Source organism: Tachyglossus aculeatus, chromosome 4, assembly GCF_015852505.1.
Source record: "Tachyglossus aculeatus isolate mTacAcu1 chromosome 4, mTacAcu1.pri, whole genome shotgun sequence".
NCBI lineage: Eukaryota > Metazoa > Chordata > Mammalia > Monotremata > Tachyglossidae > Tachyglossus > Tachyglossus aculeatus.
Window position 1 is genome coordinate 38,102,273 of NC_052069.1, and position 24,848 is coordinate 38,127,120.

Here is a 24,848-nt window from a genome sequence, read left to right on the forward strand (position 1 = left end):
TCTTAACTCCTATAAGTACAATTTCATCTTCATGCCTCTTATTGAACTACTCCTCCTGTGTCAGAAAATAATACTGTACTATTATGTATCTCATTCTTTCATTATGCCCATCAAGATGGTTGTATGCAGAAAACATTTTCAAAAGCCCCCTCAAACATTACCAAGTTGAATATTATCTAATATTTTAAAAGTAGATTTATTTTTGTAATAGCTAAACCAACTGAAAATGTAATTCAATCGTGCCATAAACCAGATAAAACCTTTACAAATATTAGTTCAAATTTAGAATGTATAGGGCAAATCCCACTGTTCACACATTACCTGACCACAAAAACTTACACTCTAACAGAGGTAGAAACATAAACATATTTACAACCAGGGAGATCAAAAAAGTTGATATGAAATGAGAAGCAGTGGGGCCTAGTTGATAGAGCACGGCCTGGGCGTTAAAAGACGCTGTGTTCTAGTCTCAGCTCTGCCACTGTCTGCTGTGTGACCTTGGGAAAGTAAAATTCTCTCTGCCTCAGTTACCTCATCTATAAAATGGGGATAATGACTGTGAACCCTGTGTGGGGCAGGGACTGTGTCCAACCTTATTATCTTGTATCTAGCCCACTGCTCAGTGCAGTGTTTGGCACATAGTAAGCACATAACAATAAGCACATAACACAAACCATTCAAAATAAATAAAGTTGGTTGCAGGAATTTCATGATTCAAGGTGTTGGGAAGTGAATTGAGGAAAGCTTGTGGGAGGAGGCAGGATCTTGGGAAGGATTTGACTACACAGGGCTTAGTTTGTTTTTTATAGTATTTGTTAAGCGCTTATTATGTGCCAGGCCACATTTTAAGGACTGGAGTAGACGCAAGCTAATCAGGTTAGACACAGTCCCTGTACCACATGGGGCTCACATCTTAATCCCTATTTTACAGATGAGGTAACTGAGACACAGAGAAGTTAAATGATTTGCCCAAGATTACACAGCAGACAAGTGGCAGAGCTGGGATTAGAATCCAGGTCCTTCATTCATTCATTCATTCATTCAATCATATTTATTGAGCGCTTACTGTGTGCAGAGCACTGTACTATGCGCTTGGGAAGTCCAAGCAGCGTACTTGTACTCGAGAAGCAGCGTGGCTCAGTGGAAAGAGCCTGGGCTTTGGAGTCAGAGGTCATGGGTTCAAATCTCGACTCTGCCAATTGCCAGCTTTGGGCAAGTCACTTCACTTCTCTGTGCCTCAGTTCCCTCATCTGTAAAATGAGGATTAAGACTGTGAGACCCCTGTGGGACAACCTGATCACCTTGTAACCTCCCCAGCGCTTACAACAGTGCATTGCACATAGTAAGCGCTTAATAAATGCTATCATTATTATTATTATTATTATTATTACAAGTCCTTCTGACTCCAAGGCCTGTGCTCTATTTGTAAGACCACACTGCTTCTCAGAGTTGTGCTCTGTCTGATGCGGCTGTGAGCAAGGAGACCAGAGGCTAGACAGCAGAGAGTGAGGTAGAGCTAGAAGGATAACATAGAAGGAATAATAATAACAATAATGGTGTTTGTTAAGCGCTTTGACGGGAAGAGACACAAGAAGTCAATGGAGGGTTTTGAGGCGAGGAGAGATGTGGGCTGAGCTATGCTTCAGGAAGATGATCTGGGCGGCAGCGGGTGGTATAGATCGGAGAGGGTGTTGTTGCTATGTTTCCTAGATCAATTCCATGCCATTTAAGAAGAATAAAATGTATTTTAGAAATGTGGGAAACTCTCTGCATAGCCACTGCTTTTGTTGAAAAGTGGAATTGAGGCTAGTGAAGAGAGACCGACCTAACAGAGTTTTCTTGTTTAACTGAACATGGCATGATCAGCCAAAGGGTTGAAATATTTAGATGGCAGAAATGAAAATGAAATTTGAACAGCCACCCATCCATAGGAAGTTAGAAATGTTAAAAACATTAAAGCAGGGAAATGCACTTTAAGCAGCAAAACTGTGGAAATAAACTGAAGTTCACAGAAGGTCACCCCAAAACAACGAATAATATTCTACAACCAACCAAAGGGAAATTCCAAAATTCAACTGTGCATGGACGAGATGACCGAGCCCATATACACTGGTTTCAATCTAGAATTTTTCTGTGAGTCTGAATCAGTATTTCTTATTGAGAAATAATAATAATAGCGGTATTTGTTAAGCGCTTCTTATTGCCACCCACCACATTAAGTGCTGGAATAAGCAACAAGATAATCAGGTTAGTCACAGTTCCTGTCCCACATAATAATAATAATAATAATGATGGCATTTATTAAGCGCTTACTATGTGCAAGGCACTATTCTAAGGTGATCAGGTTGTCCATGTGGGGCTCACAGTCTTAATCCCCATTTTACAGATGAGGTAACTGAGGCGCAGAGAAGTTAAGTGACTTGCCCAAAGTCACACAGCTGACAATTGGTGGAGCCGGGATTTGAACCCATGATCTCTGACTACAAAGCCCGTGCTCTTTCCACTGAGCCATGCTGATCTAAGTAGGTGGAAGAATGGGCATTGAATCCCCCGGGCCTGGGCCGAGCGTCGCCAGAGCCCCAGCAAAGTGTCCAACTGGCTCGCGAACCTGGGTGGTGACTTCCAAAGGATTTTTTTCTAATGGTATTTGGTAAGCGCTTACTATTTGTCCGGCACCGTTCTAAGCACTGAGGTAGATACAGTTAATCAGGTTGGACACTGTCCCTTGTCCCACATGGGGCTCACAGTCACGGGAAGGAGAACGGGTTTCGAATGCCCCTTTTACAGTTAAAGAAACTGAGGCACAGAGAGGTTAATTGGCTTGCCCAGGTTCTCACAGCAGACGAAGAGGAGAGCTGGTATAAGAATCCAGGGCTTCTGATTCTTAGGCCCTGGCTCTCTCCACTAGGTCACATCACTGCTCAACAATGTCTTGGCCACGGGGGGAGAGGGTTGGGCACCAAGGGGGAGACTTTTGACAAGGCACTTAGCAACCGCTGTGGGCCTCAGTTTCATCGTCTGTGAAATGGGGAGATAACCCCCTCGTTCTCCCTCCTCAAACGTAGGATGTGGTGAGAACGAGGTGAGGACTTGTACTCCCCAAGCGCTTAATACAGTGCTCTGCACACAGTAAGCGCTCAATAAATATGACTGACTGACTGAATGAATGATTGAACAGTTCTTGGCACATAGTAAGTGGGCAGGGACTGTCTCTACATGTTGCCAACTTGTACTTCCCAAGCGCTTAGTCCTGTGCTCGGCACACAGTAAGCGCTCAATAAATACGATTGAATGAATGAATGAATGAATGAGTGAATGCTTAACAAATACCATCATTATTATTATTTCTATTTGTTGCTGAATTGTACTTTCCAAGCGCTTAGTACAGTGCTCTGCACACAGTATGCGCTCAAGCACTCAGTCTCCCCCTTCTAGACTGTGAGCCCACTGTTGGGTAGGGACCGTCTCTATATGTTGCCAACTTGTACTTCCCAAGCGCTTAGTACCGTGCTCTGCACACAGTAAGTGCTCAATAAATACGATTGAATGAATGAATGAATAAGGAAACTGAGGCACAGAGAAGTTAAGCAACTTTCTCAAGATCACACAGAAGGCAAGTAGCAGAACTGGGATTAGAATCTATGACCCATCACTTCCCACCAAGCCACGCTGCTTCTCCTAATTGCCGGGAGACAAGCTCTATTCTAAGCACACAAAAATGTTGCGATTTGTTAGAGTGCACCAGAGTCCCTGGAGTTTACAGATATTTTTATTTACGGTTTTGCCTGTGCACAAATGACTGGCCCCAGGTTGCTGGGCTTTTTTAAAATGATATTTGTTAGGCGCTTACTATGTTCCAGGCCGGAGTAGATACAAGCCAATCAGACTGGACACACAGTCCATCTCCCACATGGCACTCACAATCTTAATTCCCATTTTACAGATGAGGTACCTGAGGCCCAGAGAAGTGAAGTGACTTGTCCAAGGTCACACAGCAGACACTTGTTCACGGCTGTCCACATAATACCTTAATGCTAACCTTCTCATCTATCTCGCCGCCAACCCCTCATCCACGTCCTGCCTCTGGCCTGGAACACCCTCCCTCCTCATATCCGACAATTACTCTCCCCCACCATCAAGGCATATCTCCTCTAAAAGTCCCTCCCCGACTAAGCCCTCCTTTCCTCTTCTCCCACTCAATCAATCAATCAATTGTATTTATTGAGTGCTTACTGTGTGCAGAGCACTGTACTAAGCGCTTAATTCTAAGCACTCCCATTTGCACCAGTGCTTAGTAGAGTGTTTGGCACATAGCAAGCGCTTAGCAAATACCAGAGAAGCAGCGTGGCTCAGTGGAAAGAGCCCGGGCTTTGGAGTCAGAGGTCGTGGGTTCGAATCCCAGCTCCACCACACGACTGCTGTGTGACCTTGGGCAAGTCACTTCACTTCTCTGAGCCTCAGTTCCCTCATCTGGAAAAATGGGAATTAAGACTGTGAGCCCCCCATGGGACAACTACTTGATCACATTGTATCCCCCCCAGCGCTTAGAACAGTGCTTTGCATATAGTAAGCGCTTAACAAATGCCATCATTATTATTATTATTACCATCATTACCATTATTATTATCACCCTGACTTGTTCCCCTTATTCATCCCCCATCTCTAGAGAAGCAGCATGGCTTCGTGGAAAGAGCCCGGGCTTGGGAGTCAGAGGTCGTGGGTTCTAATCCCGGCTCCGCCACATGTCAGCTGTGTGACTTTGGGAAAGTCACTTCTCTGTGTCTCAGTTACCTCATCTGTAAAATGGGGATTAAGATTGTGAGCCCCACGTGGGACAACCCCCAGCGCTTAGAACAGTGCTTTACACATAGTAAGCGCTTAACAAATACCATCATCATTATTATTATTATCTTAGCCCCACAGCACTTACATACCTATCTGTAATTTATTTATATTAATGTGTCTTCCCCTCTAGACTGTAAGCTCATTGTGGGCAGGGAATGTGCCTGTTTATGGTTATATTGTACTCTCCCAAGTGCTTAGCACAGTGCTCTGCATTCATTCAATCGTATTTATTGAGTGCTAACCGTGTGCAGAGCATTGTACTAAGCGCTTGGGAAGTACAAATCGGCAACATATAGAGACGGTCCCTACCCAACACCAGGCTCACAGTCTAGAAGGGGGAGACAGACAACAACACAAAACAAGTAGACAGGTGTCAATACCATCAGAATAAATAGAATTATAGCTATATACACATCATTAATGAAATAAAGTAATAAATATAAAATGCCTTTGGGGCTCTGTTGGAAGTGATGAGGGCTCTGCTCTCTCCCCTCTGCCTCTGTTCTCTGTGGTAGGGAATGTGTCTGTTCATTGCTAGATTGTATTCTCCTAAATGCTTAGTACAGTGCTCTGCACACAGTAAGCACTCAATAAATATGATTGAATGAAGTCCTCTTCAGCCAGCAGCCACCCCTCCACCTCTCCCATTTCACTGGGGCCTGAGGCCTTGAGTTGCTTATGCCCCAGTCTCCTTCAGCGGCTAACCTCCTATTCCCACCCCAGCCCACAGGAAGCCTTAGTACAGTGCTCTGTACACAGTAAGCGCTCAATAAATATGACTGAATGAAGTCGTTCAAGGAAGCTGCCATCAGACACTTATCTAGTGGGGATAGTGTGTGCAGGGATTTTGGAGGGATAGTGGAGGGGATTTTCTATCCATTGTGAACACTGAAGGATTCACGTACTTCCACAGGTGAGATTTTCTTCGAATTAAACAGCAGGACAGCCCATAAACCCTATGGGAGATCATATCTTCCTCCCTTCAAAGCCCTACTGAGAGCTCACCTCCTCCAGGAGGCCTTCCCAGACTGAGCCCCCTCCTTCCTCCCCCCTCCTCATCTCCCCTGCCTTACCTCCTTCCCCTCCCCACAGCACCTGTATATATGTTTGTACATATTTATCACTCTATTTATTTTACTTGTACATATTTACTATTCCATTTATTTTATTTTGTTAATATGTTTTGTTTTGTTGTCTGTCTCCCCCTTCTAGACTGTGAGCCCGCTGTTGGGTAGGGACCGTCTCTATATGTTGCCAAATTGTACTTCCCAAGCGCTCGGTACAGTGCTCTGCACACAGTAAGCGCTCAATAAATACGATTGAATGAATGAATGAGGGCAGTTCCTTCTGGGGTGTATTGCGACATTCACACTGTTACATACGAGTCGCTATTTTAATAACTGATGAGGGACAGAGTTTTCCTGACCAAGGTGAAGGAGAGAAAGTGGTGTAAGATCTCATACCAGGTGTGAGATGCCTTTCCTATTTGGAAAGTGGCAAGGAAATGAAAAGTACTGTTGCTCAACTCTAAGCAACATTTCATACACTGAGTGTGCAAGTGTTAATGAAGGGGAAAAAAATACAGAACGAATTCAGTGTTAAACTATGTATGCCCTGGTTGGAATTCTTTCACGTTTATGCTCAAGTGTCAGATTTGAGGGTGACAGTAGACATGCATTTGGCAGTGACTTCTCTTTAAATTTTCCCTTTGACTCAACCGTGAGATATGGTGAAGTTTTGAGATACAACAGAAATACATCTGACTGCCAATACTCAATAACGTTTTTCCAAAAAAAAATTTAACCTATGGCATTAAGATGAGGTAATAGTCTTGTAGTGTTTCTCTGGGACATTCATAGCACCGATCTGTAACTCCCTACTATCGTACATTTAAGCATCTTGCTCATCATCCTCTTTCTAATGCTTTTAGAAACAATCTACAATTTGACTAGGAAAGGTGAGGAAAGGAAGAATGCATAATATCAATGAATAGTCTTTACTCAGCGCTTACTGACCTAAGTGTTAGGGAGAGTATAATATTTTCTTCATTAGGATAATTTTCGGTATTAATTGATCGGAGGTATTCATTGAGCGCTTACTGTGTTCAGACTGCCATACTAAGTGCTTGGGAGAGTAATAATAAAAATAATGATGGCATTTATTAAGCGCTTACTATGTGCAAAGCACTGTTCTAAGTGCTGGGGAGGTTACAAGGTGATCAGGTTGTTCCACAGGGGGCTCAAAGTCTTAATCCCCATTTTACAGATGAGGTAACTGAGGCACAGAGAAGTGAAGTGACTTGCCCAAAATCACACAGCTGACAACTGGCGGTACAATATAACAGCGTTGGTAGACACGTTCCCTGCCCACAGCGAGCTTCCAGTATATAGAGAGAAGAAGAGGAAACCCAGGAAAGAGAACCAGGCTGCTGCTCCACTTGCCTACCCAATTCTGCTTTTCATTGGAATACCACAAAAAGCAGTTCGGCTTAGTGGAAAAACCACGGGCCTGGGAATCAGGAGGGCCGGGTTTTAGCCCATCTTTGCCACTCGTCGGCTGAATGACGTGGGGCAAATCACTTCACTTCTCTGTGCCTGACTTTCCTCATCTGTAAAATGGGAATAATATATCTTTTCTCCTTCCCTCTTGGACTATGGGAAACAGTTTGGGATAAGGACTGTGTCCAAGCCTATGATCCTGCATCTACCCCAAGGTTTAGCACAGGGCTTCGGAGAGATAAATTTAACTTAATAATAATTTAGTAAATATCATCACGACTATTAAAATGGAGGTCTTCAATCCCTCAAGGGGCAAGTTCTGCTTCACAAGACAACAATTCTCCTGTATCACATAACTTCCTGTCCAACTGCTGACCGAAACATGCTTTTAGCAACAGGCAATAATGGGAAAAAAAAAGGGAGAAAACCAAGGGGAGGACCTATTGAATTTTATTATTCTTGTATTGGTACTTGTTAAGCTCTTACTCTGCATCAAGCACTGCTCTAAGCACTGGAGTAGATACAAATTAATCAGTTTGGACACAGTCCCTGTCCCACACGGGGCTCACAGTCTAAGCTGGATCTTGGTTCGTTGAGGGAATAAACTTAGATATTGAGATGGCCAACTCTCATTGACTCCTCACTCACTCCCTCATCCACTCACTCACCCACCCATTCATTCAAAGCAGTGTGGCTCAGTGGAAAGAGCCCGGGCTTTGGAGTCAGAGGTCATGGGTTCAAATCCCTGCTCCGCCAACTGTCAGCTGTATGACTTTGGGCAAGCCACTTAACTTCTCTGGGCCTCAGTTCCCTCATCTGTAAAATGGGGTTGAAGACTGTGAGCCCCCTGTGGGCCAACCTGATCACCTTGTAACCTCCCTAGCGCTTAGAACAGTGTTTAGCACATAGTCAGTGCTTAATAAATGCCATCATCATCATTATTATTATTATTCAAAGGCATTTACTGAACTCCCAGCATTCATTCATTCAATCCTATTTATTGAGCGCTTACTGTGTGCAGAGCACTGTACTAAGCGCTTGGGAAGTACAAGTTGGCAACATATACAGGCGGTCCATACCCAACAGCGGGCTCACAGTCTAGAAGGGGAAGACAGACAACAGAACAAAACATATTAGCAAAATAAAATATATTGAACAGCACTGTACTAAGCTCTTGGGAGGGCACCAAAATACATGCTTTCCCCCTTTTATTATTTTATTATTATTATTACTACTAATAATGGTACTTGTTAAGTGCTTACTATGTGCCAAGCACTGTTCTCAGCACTGGAGTAGAAACAAGTTAATCAGGTTGGACACGGTCACTGTCCCACACAGGGCTGGCTCATATTCTTAATCCCCATTTCACAGATGAGGTAACTGATGCCCAGAAAAGCAAAGTGGCTTGCCCTAGGTCACTCAGCAGACCAGAGCCAGGATTAGAACCCAGTTCCTTCTGACTCAATGCTCTATCCACTAAGCCATGCTGCTTCCCACCAGGCCCTAAAAGTTCGGACATGAATTAAAAACACACAGAAGAACAGGGCTGCCTTGTTGCCATAGGACAGTATTCAAAAAAGCACACGCACCCACAAAAAAATAGAACAATACCTGACAGCCTCTCTTTTCAATCTCCACAATACACTTCCGAATCAACAGTGGCACCATCAACCCCACATTCTCCTTCTCCACCACTTTGCGAGCCTCTACCCCGAATATGACCGGCTCTCGATTTGCATCCAGCCCCTGAAGAGAATTCTCCCACTGCTCCATAAGAGTCACTTTCACATAAATAAGGCCTCTGGGCTCGAGTTTGACAGCCAACTGATGGGTCTTGGTCACTCGGAACAGAGTGGGGAGAACAACCGTCCCATGACAGCACACGCGATTCTTCCTCGGGGTGGATTCCCAGCTGAAGACCACTAACTTCAGATGCTGCGCGTTTTCGATTTCTATGTTGAAGGTGTGATCCATGTCTAAAAAGGTGGTCTTACAGGTGAGCAAAGCAGTCCTTGCTTTGTTCACCGAGTCTACCTGAATTGCACAAAACACGTCTTTGGAATCCATCCGAGGCGGTTTCAAGTCCTCAGCCCCGTAAAAATGCACACTCATGAGCCCAGATATGTACTGCGAGCACCTGGGTTGGTCAGAAAAGCTGTAATGCCTGAAAGCATCGATGTCTATTTCGGGTTTGGTACAGTTCGGCGGGGCTTCCTTTCCTTTCCCAAATTTGTGTTCCGTGGTGTGTTTGGCCGATTTAGTTAGAAGCTCGGGAGAATCTCCATCGCTGAGGTAACCTCCCCTGCAGGAGGGCTTAGAACTCCCCGAATTTTTCTTTTTACAGCTGTGCTGAGAAGAAACACTGCTGTCGAGATGATAAAGGCTGATAACGTTCCTTTTAGTGGCCGTGGTTGCATTTCTAGAAGGCACTGGGGCCCCGCGGCCTGCATCCTGACAGTTACCCTTAGGCCCGGAGGAAGAAGAGTGGTCGGAACCGTTAATATGGCTCGAGATCCCTTTGACACTTAGCTTTCTGCTAAGGTCTGGTAATTTTTTCATTCGCATGGAAAGTTTTCTCACAGTTCTGGGAGATTTGATTTTATCTGGAAAAGACCAGTTGATCGAACTGCCTTTTTTCGCAGGATTAGGACTCAGAGGAGATGGCTGCGATCCTCCCGAGTCGGTTTTATTGGCAGTAGCTAAAATTCCGGGACCTTGAAAAACAAAAGGAAAAAAAATTAGCAAGTTGCAAGGCCGAGTCTCCATTTCCATTTTAATACCTTCGTCCGCACTCGTTTTGACATTGAAAGCAGCCCTGGATGGGAGCGGCAAAAAGGGTTGCTGAAAGAAAATATTCCATAGCCGCAGAAGAGTAGAGCTAGGGGACTGGTGAGGTGGGGAACAGGAAGGACAAAACTAAGAGGGGAGGGGAAGGCAGACCAGAAGAGCAGAGCCTGAACAAGAACAAAGCTTGTGGTATTTGTTAAGCGTTTACTAGGTGCCAGGAACTGTACTAAGCGCTGGGGTGAATTCAAGCAAGTCGAGTTGCCCACATGTAAAATTAACAGTCTAAGTAGGAGAGAGAACAGTGAGACCTAGTGGAAGCACAAGCCCAGAAGTTTCTGGGTCCTAAGGGCTTAGTACAGTGGTCTGCCCACAGTAAGCACTCAATAAATACGATTGAATGAATGAATGAATAATCCCAGTTCTGCCATTTAAATCAACCAATCAATCATTGGTATTTATTGAGCACTTACTATGTGCAGAGCACTGTACTCAGCTCTTGGGAGAGTATGATACAACAGAATTAGCAGACACGTTCCCTGCCCATTTGTCTGCTGTTTGATCTTGGACAAGTCACTTCACTTCTCTTTGCCTCAGTTATCTCATCTGTAAAATGAGGATTGAGACTGTGGGCCCTAGGTGGGACATGGACTGTGTCAATCAATCAATCAATCGTATTTATTGAGCGCTTACTGTGTGCAGAGCACTGTACTAAGCGCTTGGGAACAAGCTGGCAACATATAGAGACAGTCCCTACCCAACAGTGGGCTCCTGTGTCCACACTTATTAGCTCGTATTTATCCTAGCTGTTAGTATGGTGCCTGGCACATTGTAAGCACTTAACAAATACCAAATACCAACACTTAAGATTTATAACTTGTAAATATGTAATATAGTTACCAAACCCAACAAAAGTAAACCAGAAAACACTTACAATGTATAACCTGATAGCTAGCAACTTCACATAATCTCTCAATCAACGGTATTTATTGAGTGCCTACTGAGTGCAGAGCACTGTACTGAGTACTTGGGAGAGGACAACAGCATTGTAAGACATCCACGTTTAGGGTTTACAATTAAAGCGAGGACGACAGACACAGAATAATTACAAATAGGAAGAATAAAAGAATGGAAAAATGGGTATGCAGATAAATCAGGGTGACTTAAGCAACAGAAAAATATGTAAGTCAAGATGCTCAGAAGGGCGATGTTGCAAATAGGGAGTGCCGAATGGTGGAGGAAATAACTAATCTAGCCATATGTGAAAGCTAATCAATGGCTTTTAATGTGTGTAGAGCACTGTACTGAACACTTGGAGAGTAGAATACAACAAAGTAGGTAGATAGTAATAATAATAATAATGTTGGTATTTGTTAAGCTCTTACCATGTGCCAAGCACTGTTCTAAGCACTGGGGGGATACAAGGTCATCAAGGTTGCCAGGTTGTCCCACATGGGGCTCACAATCCTAATCCCCATTTTACAGATGAGGAAACTGAGGCACAGAGAAGTTAAGTGACTTGCCCAAAGTCACACAGCTGACAAGTGGCGGAGCGGGAATTAGAATCCATGACCTCTGACTCCCAAGCCCGTGCTCTTTCCAATGAGCCACACTGCTTCTCTGCATTCCTTGCCCGCAAGGAGCTCACAGTCTAGAAGATCTAGCAAGATGTTACTGGGGAACTGAGAAAGTAGGGTAGCCAGGAATAACTATCCTCTCATAGATGTGCAAAAGATCTCATCAAAATGAAAAGTGGAATCGAGGTCTTTGGAACTACCTGAGTACCCAGAGAGACAATATGCTGGGTTAAATTCTGGATAGTAACAACCAGAGACAGGAAGCGAACGTGGGAGTGTCACTCTTCCACAGTAACCATGATCCTACTGCATTTAACATTCTGGCTTTGGAGGATAGACCCAAAAAAGTCAGTGCAAGGAAGGATATGACATTTTAGAAACGAGAACTATGAAAAGTTACAGACCTTACTTAGAAACAAGCTAAAAGTAGTAGCTAAAAAAATGAGTAATCTCCTAGATGCTGGAGACTGTTAAAATCACCATGAGACATGGGTAAAATGTGTTTTTTATGGTATTTGTTAAGTGCTTTCCATGTGGCAGACACTGTACTAAGCACTGGGATAAGATACAAGATAATAGGGTTGTACACAGTCCCTGTTCCACAGGGCTCAAGTTTTAATCCCCATTTCACAGATGAGGTAACCGAGGCCCAGAGAAGTGAAGCGACTTGCCAAAGTTCACGCGAAAGAATGGCAGAACCGGGATTAGAACCCAGGTCCTCTGATTCCCAGGCCCTTGTTCTTTCCACTAGGCCACACTACTTCAATACAAAAACAACAAAAACCAACAGGTGACCAAATAGAAATCTTGCATGGCCAACTGGCAGACTAGAATAAGTCATAAGGGGGAAAAAAAAAGCCCCACCTTTCAAAAAAGGGGAAAAAATCATCTTAGCGAGTACAGGAAAACCCATAAAGAGTGGAAGTTCTGATGCAAAAAGGAAATAAAACAAGCCAAAGGGTTGAAAGGTGATCTTGCAATGAATGCTGGAGCTCTGTACCTAGCAAAAATGGGAAGCTGGCAAGGGAGCGGAGGGGGACAGTTGGTGATCACAGGGAAAGAGGCCATAACCTTTGGGTTCAATGAACTCTTTCTGTCTTTTCTCAAGATGTTGAGAGAAATCCCCACCCCCGAATTGTTTCTTGGAAGCAGAAGGAACTGACTCAAATTACAGAAACCACAAAGGGCTTTTAAGACCTAATTAATACAGTAGTTGTAAACAAATCATTGTGACCAGGTGACAGCTCCACTAAAGTTCTGAAAGAATTGTGAACTCCTGGCGAGGTGGTCAGCATCACACCAAATGGCCATTGTTGTAAAAGACTGATGATCGCCAGTGTCAGCTCCCACTTGGAAGAACAGTTCCACAGTATTTCTGGGTTTGGGGGGGTTTTGTGATGGTATTCGGTGCTTATCACGGATCACAGTGCTTATCACGGATCACAGGTACACTTATCACTGTACTAAGCCCCGGGGTAGATACAGGCTATCAGATTGGGCACATTTCATGTCCTTCATGGGGCTCACATAATCAATCCTCATTTTACAGATCAGTAACAGGCATTGAGAAGTTAAATGACTTGCCCCATGTCATACAACCGACAAATGGCAGAGTCAGAATTAGAACCCAGCTTTTTCTGACTCTCAGACCCGTGGTCTAACCACTGTTAGGCCGCTTCTCAGTGGTGATCCTGAATTATACATACGACTCTCCCTTTCTTTCTGGAAAATTGGCAGAATCTAGAAAAAAGTTCAGAATCAATGAACACTTAGAAAAACACAACTTTCTGAGGGAAAGACAATATGGTTTCTACACATTGGCCTGTAGGAGTGTTTTTTAAGTGGTCCTCAAGGTGAACCATAGACCCAACATCTAATCAGTGGTATTTACTGAGCCCTTACTGTGTACAGAGCACTATACTGAGCGCTTGGGAGAGTACAAATCAACAGAGTTGGTAGACATATTCCCTGGCTACAGGCATCTGTGTATTTTATCCCTATCCTTAGGACCTACTAACATTTTTATTTTAATAACCAACTATGTATTCAGTTGATATAACTATTTTTCCTATTATATCCATGCTCTTTCCTCCTGCTCTGCTGCTTATAAATAATTTATGTTCATCTTCTGCCCTTAAGATGGTTCACTGCTTGAGGGCAGAGACTATGTATTTTGCTTCTGTTTTACTCTCCCAAGAGGTTAGTACACTGCTTTGGTCTCAGTACGAGCTAGATAAATACTGATGTACTCTTTGGGAATTCATTCATTCAATCGCATTTATTGAGCGCTTACTGTGTGCAGACCACTGTACTAAGTGCTTGGGAAGTATAAATTGGCAACATATAGAGACGGTCCCTACCCAACAACGGGCTCACAGTCTAGAATTGCTTCTTATATCCTACTTCCCCCTGGAAATAATTTAACTGCCTATTTGGCAACTAATGCACATCTAGCACCAGGGCAGAGGGCAAAGAAGCAGGGTGGCTTAATGGATAGCGCACGGGCCTGGGACTCAGAAGGACCAGGGTTCTAATCCTGGCTCCACTGCCCGTCTGTTGTGTGACCTTGGGTAAGTCACTTAACTCCTCTGTGCCTCAGTTACCTCATCTGTAAAGTAGGGATTAAGACTATGAGCCCCATGACGGACATGAACTGATCTGATTAGCTCGCAATTCATTTATTTATTCAATCATATTTATTGAACACTTACTGTGTGCAGAGCACTGTACTAACCGCTTGGAAAGTACAATTTGGCCATATTTAGAGACGGTCCCTACCCAACAAAGGGCTCACAGTCTAGAAGGGGGAGACAGACAGCAAAACAGAACAAGTAGACAGGTGATAAATATGTACAAATATATACAAGTGCTGTGGGGAGGGGAAAGGGGTAGGGCAGAGGGAGGGAGTAGGGGCGATGGGGAGGGGAGGAGGAGGAGAGGATGGAGGAGTTCAGTCTGGGAAGGCCTCCTGGAGGAGGTGAGCTCTCAGTGGGGCTTTGAAGGGAGGAAGAGAGTTTAGCTTCCAATCTGATAAATTTGTATCTACCCCTGTGCTTAGTACAGTGCCTGGCACATAGTAAGTGCTTAACAAATACTATAAAAAAGAGGTCATGTCTCCCAACTCTATTGTATTTTCCCAAGTGCTTAATACAGAGCTCTGCACACAGTAAGCACTTAATAAATACCACTGATTGAGATGGGATTTCTGGAAAGAAAGTAAAAGCCAGCAAAAAGCTGTATTCATGGTTTTGAATCACAATTAGGAGCTCTTTGCTCTATGATGCATGAGAGAATGCATTCAGAGGGTTATTTGAATCACAACAGCAAAAAACTCAGCTTGAATCTGCTTACTGTGTGAATCTGAATCATGTCTCACCCCAAACCTCTTGCCCACATCCTGCATCTGGAGTGGAGCTCCCTCCCTCATAATATCCTTCGGAGGATCACTCTCCTCTCCCTTCCAAGTCATAGTAAAAGCACATCTCCTCCAAGAGGCCTTCCCTGATTAAGCCCTCAATTCCTCTTCTCCCACTCCCTTCTTTGTCACCCTTGCACTTGAATTTGTACCCCCGCTTCAGCCCCATGGCACTTAAGCACATATTCGTAATTTATTTATTTAATAATAATAATAATGGCATTTGTTAAGCGCTTACTATGTGCAAAGCACTGTTTATTTATTGATATTAATGTCTGTCTCCCCCTTTAGACTGTAAGCTCGTTGTGAGCAGGGAATGTGTCTACCAACTCTGTTATGTGTACTCTCCCAAATGCACAGTACAGTGCTCTTCACTAAGTGCTCAATAAATACAGTTGACTGATTAATTATTAAAGGGTTTCATTATGAATCATCAGTTTGTTCTCCCTTATTATATTTGCATTCCTCCTCCTCAGCAGCACTCAATTCAATTCAATCGTATTTATTGAGTGCTTACTGTGTGAAGAGCACTGTACTAAGTGCTTGAGAGAGCACAACAGAACAATAAACAGACACATTCCCTCCCTACAATGAGACAAACAGCTTAGAATATAAAACAGTGCTCTTCGCTCAACAGAAGCGAAGGTTATTCTAGAAGGGGAAAAAGTCAAACACTGCTTCCATTTCCTGAAGTCAAAGCCACATTTCATCTGAGATTCTACTATTCTTACTGAATTAGTCCAAATGTTTCATTTAATTTCAACCGCCCTAGAGATAAACTACTCATTACCCAGAAAATAAAGGGGAAGGTACAATGGCCCAGCTCTAAAAGGCAAAATTAAAATTAAAATTGTTTGTTTAGAGTTATGTTTTTTAGCTGGCACAGCAGCAGAAATTTTAATAGGAGCAGGAATGGTATTTATTGAGCACCTCAACTGACTCCTTAAGTGCCTTTAAGGCACTCAGTCAGCTCTTTCTCTGTCTTACCTTACCTCACTGATTTCCTAATAAAAGCCAACCTATACATCTTGTTCCTCTAATGGCAACATACTCACTGTACCTCAGTCTTGCCTATTTCACCCCCTATGCCTGGCTTGGAATTCTCTCGTGTCCCTTCGTCTGGGACAGTCCACCACTCTCCTCACCCTCAAAATCCTCCTAAAATAATAATAATAATAATGATAATAATGGCACTTATTAAGCGCTTACTATGTGCAAAGCAGTGTTCTAAGCGCTGGGGAGGTTACAAGGTGATCAGGTTGTCCCGTGGGAGGCTCACAGTCTTCATCCCCATTTTCCAGATGAGGGAACTGAGGCCCAGAGAAGTGAAGTGACTTGCCCAAAGTCACACAGCTGACAATTGGCGGAGCCGGGACTTGAACCCATGACCTCTGACTCAAAAGCCCGGGCTCTTTCCACTGAGCCATGCCATCTCCAATACTTTTCCTAAGCTCTCAATTCCCCTCCCTGCCCCCGTTCTTTATCACATATGCACTCGGCTCTGTACCCCTTCATAATAATAATAATAATAATAATAATAATAATAATAATAATGCCATTTATTAAGCGCTTACTATGTGCAAAGCACTGTTCTAAGCGCTGGGGGGGGGGTACAAGGTAATCAGGTTGCCCACAGGCTCACAGGCTTCATCCCCATTTTACAGATGAGGGAACTGAGGCCTGGAGAAGTGAAGCGACTTGCCCAAAGTCACACAGTTGACAATTGGCGTCGCTGGGATTTGAACCCATGATCTCTGACTCCAAAGCCCGGGCTCTTTGCACTGAGCCACGCTGCTTCTCCAATCCCCCAGCCCCACAGCAATTTTGTACAAATTCTTATAATCTACTATTTTCCCTATCTGTAATTTAATATCTGCATGCCCTGTGGATTGTAAGATAACTGTGGACAAGGATCATGCCAACCAATAATACTGCATTGTACTTTCCCAAGCAACTAGAACAATGCTCTGCACATAGTAAGCACTCAATAAATACCATTCAATCAATTATATTTATTATTAATAATAATAATGCTGAAATTTGTTAAGCACTTACTATGTGCAAAGCACTGTTTTAAGCGCTGGGGGGGCTACGAAGTGATCAGGTTGTCCCCCGTGGGGCTCACAGTCTTCATCCCCATTTTACTGATGAAGGAACTGAGGCTCAGAGAAGTGAAGTGACTTGCCCAAGGTCACACAGCAGACATGTGGCGGAGTCGGAATTCAAACCCGTGACCTCTGACTCCAAAGTCCGGGCTCTTTCCACTGAGCCACGCTGCTTCCCTATTCTTCTATTATTAAGCTTATTGAGAGCTTAATAATAATGATGGTATTTGTTAAGCGCTTACTATGTGCTAAGCACTGTTACTGGGAAGCAGTGTTGCCTAGTGGATAGAGCACAGGCCTGGGAGTCAGAAGGACTGGGTTCTAATCCTGACTCCACCGCTTGTGTGCTGTGTGACCTTGGGCAAGTCATTTAACTTCTCTGTGCCTCAGTTTTCTCATCTGTAAAATGGGGATTCTAAGACTGTGAGCTCCATATAGGACATGGTCTATGTCCAATCTGATTACCTTTTATCTACCCCAGTGTTTAGAACAGTGGCTGGCACATAGTAAGTGTTTAACAGATACCATAAAAAAAATAAGCGCTTGGGAAAGTACAATACAGTGATTCAATCGTATTTATTGAGCGCTTACTGTGTGCCGTACTAAGCGCTTGGGAGAATATAATATAGCACCAGACACATTCCTGCCCACAATGAGCTCAGTCTACAGGAGAGACAGACACAATAGATTAGGAATGGGGGAAGAGTACAGTATAAGAATATAAACATTAGTATTGTGGGGCTGGGGTGAGTACCACAGCCAAGTTCATAATCGACACTGGGGGTGGTGGGAGGCAGACAGAGGAAATAAAAGGCTTAGCCAAGGGAAGGCTCTTGGAGGAAATGGGATTTTAGGAAGGTTTACAAAGTGGAGAGAGTGGTGGACTGCTGGATATGAGGCTGGGGGCGGGGTGATTCCAAGCTCAGGGAAGACTGTGGGTAAGTATGGTTCTTGTTCATAGTGTCTGGTGCAGTTTTCTCTTTTAATAATAATAATAATAATAATGGTATTTGAGCGCTTACTGTGTGCCAAGCATTGTATTAAGCCCTGGGGTGGATACAACCAACTTGGGTTAGACATAGTCTCTGTCCCACATGGAGCTCACAGTCTCAATCCGGATTTTACAGAGGGTACTGAGGCACTGAGAAGCAGCATGGCTCAGTGGAAAGAGCCCGGGGCTTTGGAGTCAGAAGTCATGGGTTCAAATCCTGGCTCTGCCAATTATCAGCTGTGTGACTTTGGGCAAGTCATCATCATCATCAATCGTATTTATTGAGTGCTTACTGTGTGCACAGCACTGTACTAAGCGCTTGGGAAGTACAAGTTGGCAACATATAGAGACAGTCCCTACCCAACAGTGGGCTCACAGTCTAAAAGGGGCTCACAGTCTAAAAGTCACTTTACTTCTCTGTCTCTGTCTCTGTCACACAGCAGAAAAGTGGTGGAGCTGGGATTAGAGCCCATGACCTTCTGGCTCCCAGGCCCGTGGTTTATCCGCTACTCCATTTTGCCTACTTGTCTCTCTTTCAATATGATGCTTTTTTCCCTCAAAGAGAGCTACTTCCTTCTTGGTGACTGTGCACCATGCAGGTCTAATAGTCGACCAGAGAAATGCAGGGAAGTTATAGGATTACAGGTGGAAGAGACTGGTAATGATGGCGAGGAAAAAAATGGAGACAAATGAGACAGGATAATATGGAAAGAAAGAGAAGAGGTAGAAAAAGAGAAACAGATGGGAAGAAGGAAAAGCAGAGAGTAACATGGAAAGGGAAAGTCAGAGGCGGAGATTAGGAGAGGGAAGAAAAGGGCAAAGAAAGTTTTCTAAGAGAGAAGAGCAACAGGAAAGGAAAAGGAGGGACAAGACATTGGGGAGGATAGGCAAAGGGAGGGAGGGAGGAGAGAAAAGAAGGGAGAGAGGAAAGGAAGGAAGAAAAGGTGAGAGAGAGGAAAGTTGTTAGAGGACAGGCTGAGAACCCTGAAAAAGCCAGAAAGGGAAATAGGAAAACCAGCACATGAAGAGATGGACAATAACTTTTATTCCTAGGTAAATCTTCTATGACTTAAAAGAAAAATACAGTGTGTTTTAGGCATTTCACTAATGATTCAATTTTGAAAATTAAAATGTTCATTCATTCAATTGTATTTACTGAGCGATTACTGTGTGCAGAGCACTGTTTTTTCCATAAATTGTGTGTCCTTTTGTTCAAAAAACGCTTTCCACACCCCCACATTAGCATCTAATCCCGCCAACAAGTTTCATTCCTAATTTTCTGAGATAAAGTTAGAAATTATGAAAAAGGCTTCAACAGGTTCTTTGACCAGAGAATAAGATAAGAACTCTTTTCCAGTGAAAAAGTTTCCTTATTTTCCCTACTTCATGTACCCTCTTTGAAGTAGAAGTAGTTTCCTTACAGGGAGAGGATTATTTTGAGCATGCCTGCCTTGCTTTGCTGGCAAGCGGTTAGTAAGAAATGTGGTGCTTGATAAAATTGGACAAAGCGTTCCCTTATACAGCAAATCACAGCACAATCCCGCTGGTGGGCTGGGGCTGGCTTGAAGCATTCTCTAGCAATCAGGGCTATGCTGTAGTCTGCTAACATTAATCTTCCTTTTCTGTCAACAATCTCTGGCACAGGTTTGAAAAAAGCTAGCCAACATACTTAACTTCCTCCATTTCACTAAAACCAAGAGGTCAGTCTAACATTCTGACTTTGGTGTTTGCAACTTGTGCTTCGGTCAACACTGAATGGTTAAAATGATTTATGTTGCTAGCAGAGAATGTGAAAGTCCCAACACCATGAAAATCAAGATTCACACGATGTGCCAATAAAGCCTGAATGGGGGTTCAAAAATATACGCTATTTGGAGAACTGAAGGACTAAAAACTTTAAAAAATTTTACACAATGTTACTCCCACAAAATGTGATTAAATATAACTCCAAAATGCATGCTTGTTTTCTCAACTACCTATTTCCAGAACAGTTTCCTAAAATATTGTTTGAGAAAACAAGTTGTCCAGGATAACCTGCTTCTTGGGCAGGCCTAGTAAGGAAATGTCTTTAAATACTTTGGAAGCGGGGTATCTTCTACTCATGACTGTTGTATATTTTTGAAATGCGGAATGATGACAGGAAGAATGGTCACCTAAATTCTGTTTGTTGGGATTTGGAAATGGTGTTTTATTTCTGTTCTATACTCCAAGCAAGGAGTCTTGACTGGTGTGCAATTTGCTCCCTTTGATGCACTCCGCTTCAAAACTGCTCTACATAAAAACTAAGTTTAAATAAAGTTGCTTTTTCTATAAACTGAACGTGAAATTTCCTTTATCCTTAACTTTCATTAAAAAAGGAGATTTACCTTTAAGGAAGCTTACACTGATTTGATCGTTTACTAATCATTATTTTATTTTTCCAAGGTGGGTTGGTAAAGTTCAGCTGTGTTTGCACTAAATGGGGTACGAGATCAGGAAATTTCATCTTTAATAAGAGAAAAGAAATGTATCAAGTAGTAAGAGCCAACTTTGCATTCATTCATTCAATTATATTTATTGAGCGCTACCGTACGCCGAGCGCTGTACTAAGCGTTTGGGAAGTACAAGTCGGCAACATATAGAGACAGTCCCTACCCTGCATTTTAAGTGCAGAGTGAAAGGGGATTTGAAGAAGGTGGGGTCTGGGAGAGAAAACGCTAGAAAAGGAGGACCCTGGGTCTAAGCCCAACTCCACCACTTGTCCGCTGTGTGACCTTGGGCAAGTCTCTTCACTTCTCTGTGTTTCAGTTACCTCATCTGTAAACTGGGGATTAAGACTGTGAGCTCATGTGGGACAGGGACTGTATCCAACTTCAGTAACTTGTAACTAACCCCGTGCTTAGTATACTGCCTGACACATTGGAGGACGGAACGAATACCATAAAACAACAACAAAAAACCCCAACAAACAGGCCAGAAAGCTGCAGTTAGTTCTTTTGCAACCACTCAGATCTCATCAGATGGGCAAGGTTAGGCATCCAGTTCTAAAAGCTGTAGGGTCAGGATTCTGTTTCTTCCACCTATACTTCCCAAATCAAGTCTGCATTCTTCTTATTCATTTAATCCTAATTAAATGAACCACAATCCCTCTATGATGTGGTTAAATTCTTAAGGCATTAATTGAGGTCATCTAAACTACTTACTGTAAAACTCAATGGTGCCTGTACCAACTGAACACTGACTTTTTTAGGATAGTTGTTGAGTGTTTAAGATGTGCCAGGCACTGTACTGAGCGTGGGGTAGATACAAGCTAATCAGGTTGGACACGGTCCATGTCTCATATGGGGCTCACGGTCTTAATCCCCATTTTACAAATGAGGGAATTGAGGCCCACCAAAGTGAAGTGACTTACCCAAGGTCACACAGCCGACAAGTGGCAGAGCCGGGATTAGAACTTAGGTCCTTCTGACTCTCAGGCCTGGGATCTGTACTTAGCTTGTCCAGGTTTATTTACGTATTTGATATATTTCATATTTATGTATTTGATAAATGGTAAGTACTCAAATCGAAGGTTAATGATAACCTATACTCTCCACCATGCTGCCACTTTCATTCCTAATGTTCTATTCCAAATACAGTATATTTCTTTGAGCATTTCCCTACAAATATTATGATTTCAAAAAACCATTCATTCAATCGTATTTATTGAGCGCTTACTGTGTGCAGAGCACTAAGCGCTTGGGAAGTACAAATTGGCAACCTATAGAGATGGTCCCTACCCAACAGCGGGCTCACAGTCTAGAAGATGATTTCATTTGTAACACACATATGAAAAAATAATAAAAATGTTTAGAAATGCAATCTTGGTGAATGAAAGAAATATTTATGCCAATGTAACTCTCAGTGCTCAATGAATATGGTATTTTGGTTTGGTAATACAGATTACCTATGAAGTGCAAAGCCTTTCTAGAGCTATTTTCAAGAATTTAACTTATCCGAAACTCACTGTAAGACTAGGCACCACAAGTCTCAGCTCTCAGGAGACTTAGTTTAAGCCTTATAGAATAATATATTAACTTCTTGTGATACAGAAAACAATCTATTTTTTATTTACAAGGTGTTTTTTTTCTACTCACACAGCACAGATATTTATACATTTTGATACTCAGATTTGGCATAACTGAAGACAAATGTTATCCTTAATGAGGAATGTACATTCAACTAAATTTAGGGCCAAAATTGAATGAAAAGTAAAGATATTTAAATAGTCTCACTGTTACGGTAAATTATAGGGTGGGTTTTTTTTACTGCTTTAAGCGTACTGCTTTCTAAATATATAGATCAATTGAAGTATACTTAAATTTGTACACTGTGAGCAAATGATTTACACCAAATAGGCAACGCCAAAGTTGGATACGGAAGTGAAAATGACTATTTGCCACACAGCCTTTATCCACTGTTCAAGGATTAACCATGGCTTTTTTTTTTCCCTTCCTTTCCTCCTTTTGCTTGAATACTTTGCGCCCCCACTACAGGAAAGGCAAAGAAAATAGAAGAACTTGAAACTCAAGAAAGGCCCTGGAAGAATTATCACACTTTACCATATTATAAACCACACTTTTCCAAACAGCATTCATCAGTTCTCTACTCATCAAAAATACATTTCCTTCGGTATCAAGGAAAAACTCTACCTGCCTGGCTTCAAGGCTCTCTACCAGCTCTCCCCATTGTATGAAGAGGCTATATAATAAATCAATCAGTGGCATTTATTGAGAGCTTACTATGTGCACAGCACTGTACTAAGCACTTGGGAAAGAATGATAATGGTATTTGTTAAGCGCTTACTACACGTCAGGCACTGTACTGAGCGCTATAACAAAGTTGGTAGAACAGATCCCTGACCACAAAAAGCTATAGAGCTCACTCTTTGTTCTTCCCATAATAATAATAATTATGGCATTTATTAAGCGCTTACTATGTGCAAAGCACTGTTCTAAGTGCTGGGGAGGTTACAAGGTGATCAGGTTGTCCCACATGGGACTCACAATCTTAATCCCCATTTTCCAGATGAGGTAACTGAGGCACAGAGAAGTTAAGTGACTTGCCCGAAGTCACACAGCTGACAAGTGGCGGAGCCGGGATTTGAACCCATGACCTCTGACTCCAAAGCCTGGGCTCTTTCCACTGAGCCATGCTGCTTCTCCGATGCATGCCTTGCTCTCAACTCTACCTGGCTCTCATTCATTCATTCGTTAAATCACATTTATTGAGCACTTACTGTGTGCAGAACACTGCACTAAGCACTTGGGAGAGTACAATACAACAATAAACAGACACGTTCCCTGCACACAATGAGCTTCATTCAACTGTATTTATTGAGCGCTTACTGTGTGCAGAGCACTGTATTAAGCGCTTGGGAAATACAATTTAGCAATAAAGAGAGACAATCCCTGCCCACACTGGGCTTACAGCTTAGAAGTCTGGGGTGGGGAGGCAGACATTAGTATAAATAAATTTCAGATGTGTACCTAAGTGCTGTGGGGGCTGGAAGCGGGGGAAGAACAGAGAGAGCAAGTCAGGGTGTCACAGAAGGGAATGGGAGAAGAGGAAAAGGGCGCTTAGTCAAGGAAGGCCTTTTGGAGGAGATGTGCCTTCAATAAGGCTTTGAATTGGGGGAGAGTAATTGTCTGTCAGATTTGAGGAGGGAGGGCCTTCCAGGCCAAAGGCAGGATGTGGATGAGGGGTCGGCGGTGCGACGACGGAGGTACAGTGAAAAGGTTAGCATTAGAGGAGCGAAGTGTAGACTGTTCTTTTAGACTGTGAGCCCACTGTTGGGGAGGGACTGTCTCTATATGTTGCCAAGTTGTACTTCCCAAGCGCTTAGTACAGTGCTCTGCACACAGTAAGCGCTCAATACGATTGATGATGATGATGAAGCGTGCGGGCTGGGTTGTAATAAGAGAGTAGTGAGGTGAGGTAAGAGGGGGCAAGGTGATGGACTGCTCTAAGCCAATGGTGCTCTAAACCAAGCCTTTTTGGAGTAAGTTTTCAGCAGAATTAATCACTTTGGCTGTGTTTTCTTGGGATGAGCCAGACACTGTCCAGTTCAGAGCTGTGACTCTGATGTAGCATACAGATGTACACTCATATCACACTGGCTGCCCATCCATCTCTGCATTAAACAGAAACACCTCATCGGTGGCTCTGAAGTGCTCGAATCAGCTCACTCGGCCCCACCTCATCTCACTGATCTCCTACGAGAGTCCAGCCTGCATACTCTGCCGCTCTAGTGCCAGCCTACTCACTGTGCCCTCTTCTCGTCTATCTTGCTGCTGACCCCTTTCCTACGTCCTCCCTCTAGCTTGGAACTCTCTCCCCCTCCATAAACACCAGAACACCATTCCCTTCACCTTCAACGCTTTACTGAGATCATATCTCCTCCAAGAGGCCTTCGTCAATTAAGCCCTCTTTCCTCCGACTCGCTCTCCCTTCACCGTCATCTATGCACTTGGATCTGTGATTTTGGGACATTTGATATTCACCCCATCCCCAGCCCACAACACTATATCTTTATATATATCTTATATTGAGATATATTTAAATTATATCTTTGTGTATATATCTTTAAAGAGCTATATTCTTATGTATCTTTAA

General features: G+C 43.2%; 1 protein-coding gene across 1 annotated transcript in view; it reads right to left on the minus strand.

Moving 5' to 3' along the window:
* SYDE2 (synapse defective Rho GTPase homolog 2) overlaps positions 1–24,848 on the minus strand; it is a 75,048-nt gene that overhangs the window by 26,590 nt on the left and 23,610 nt on the right. The window contains exon 3 of the mRNA XM_038745997.1: positions 8,955–10,057. Coding sequence (XP_038601925.1) covers positions 8,955–10,057 — 1,103 coding nt within the window. The remainder of the gene's footprint in view (positions 1–8,954; positions 10,058–24,848) is intronic.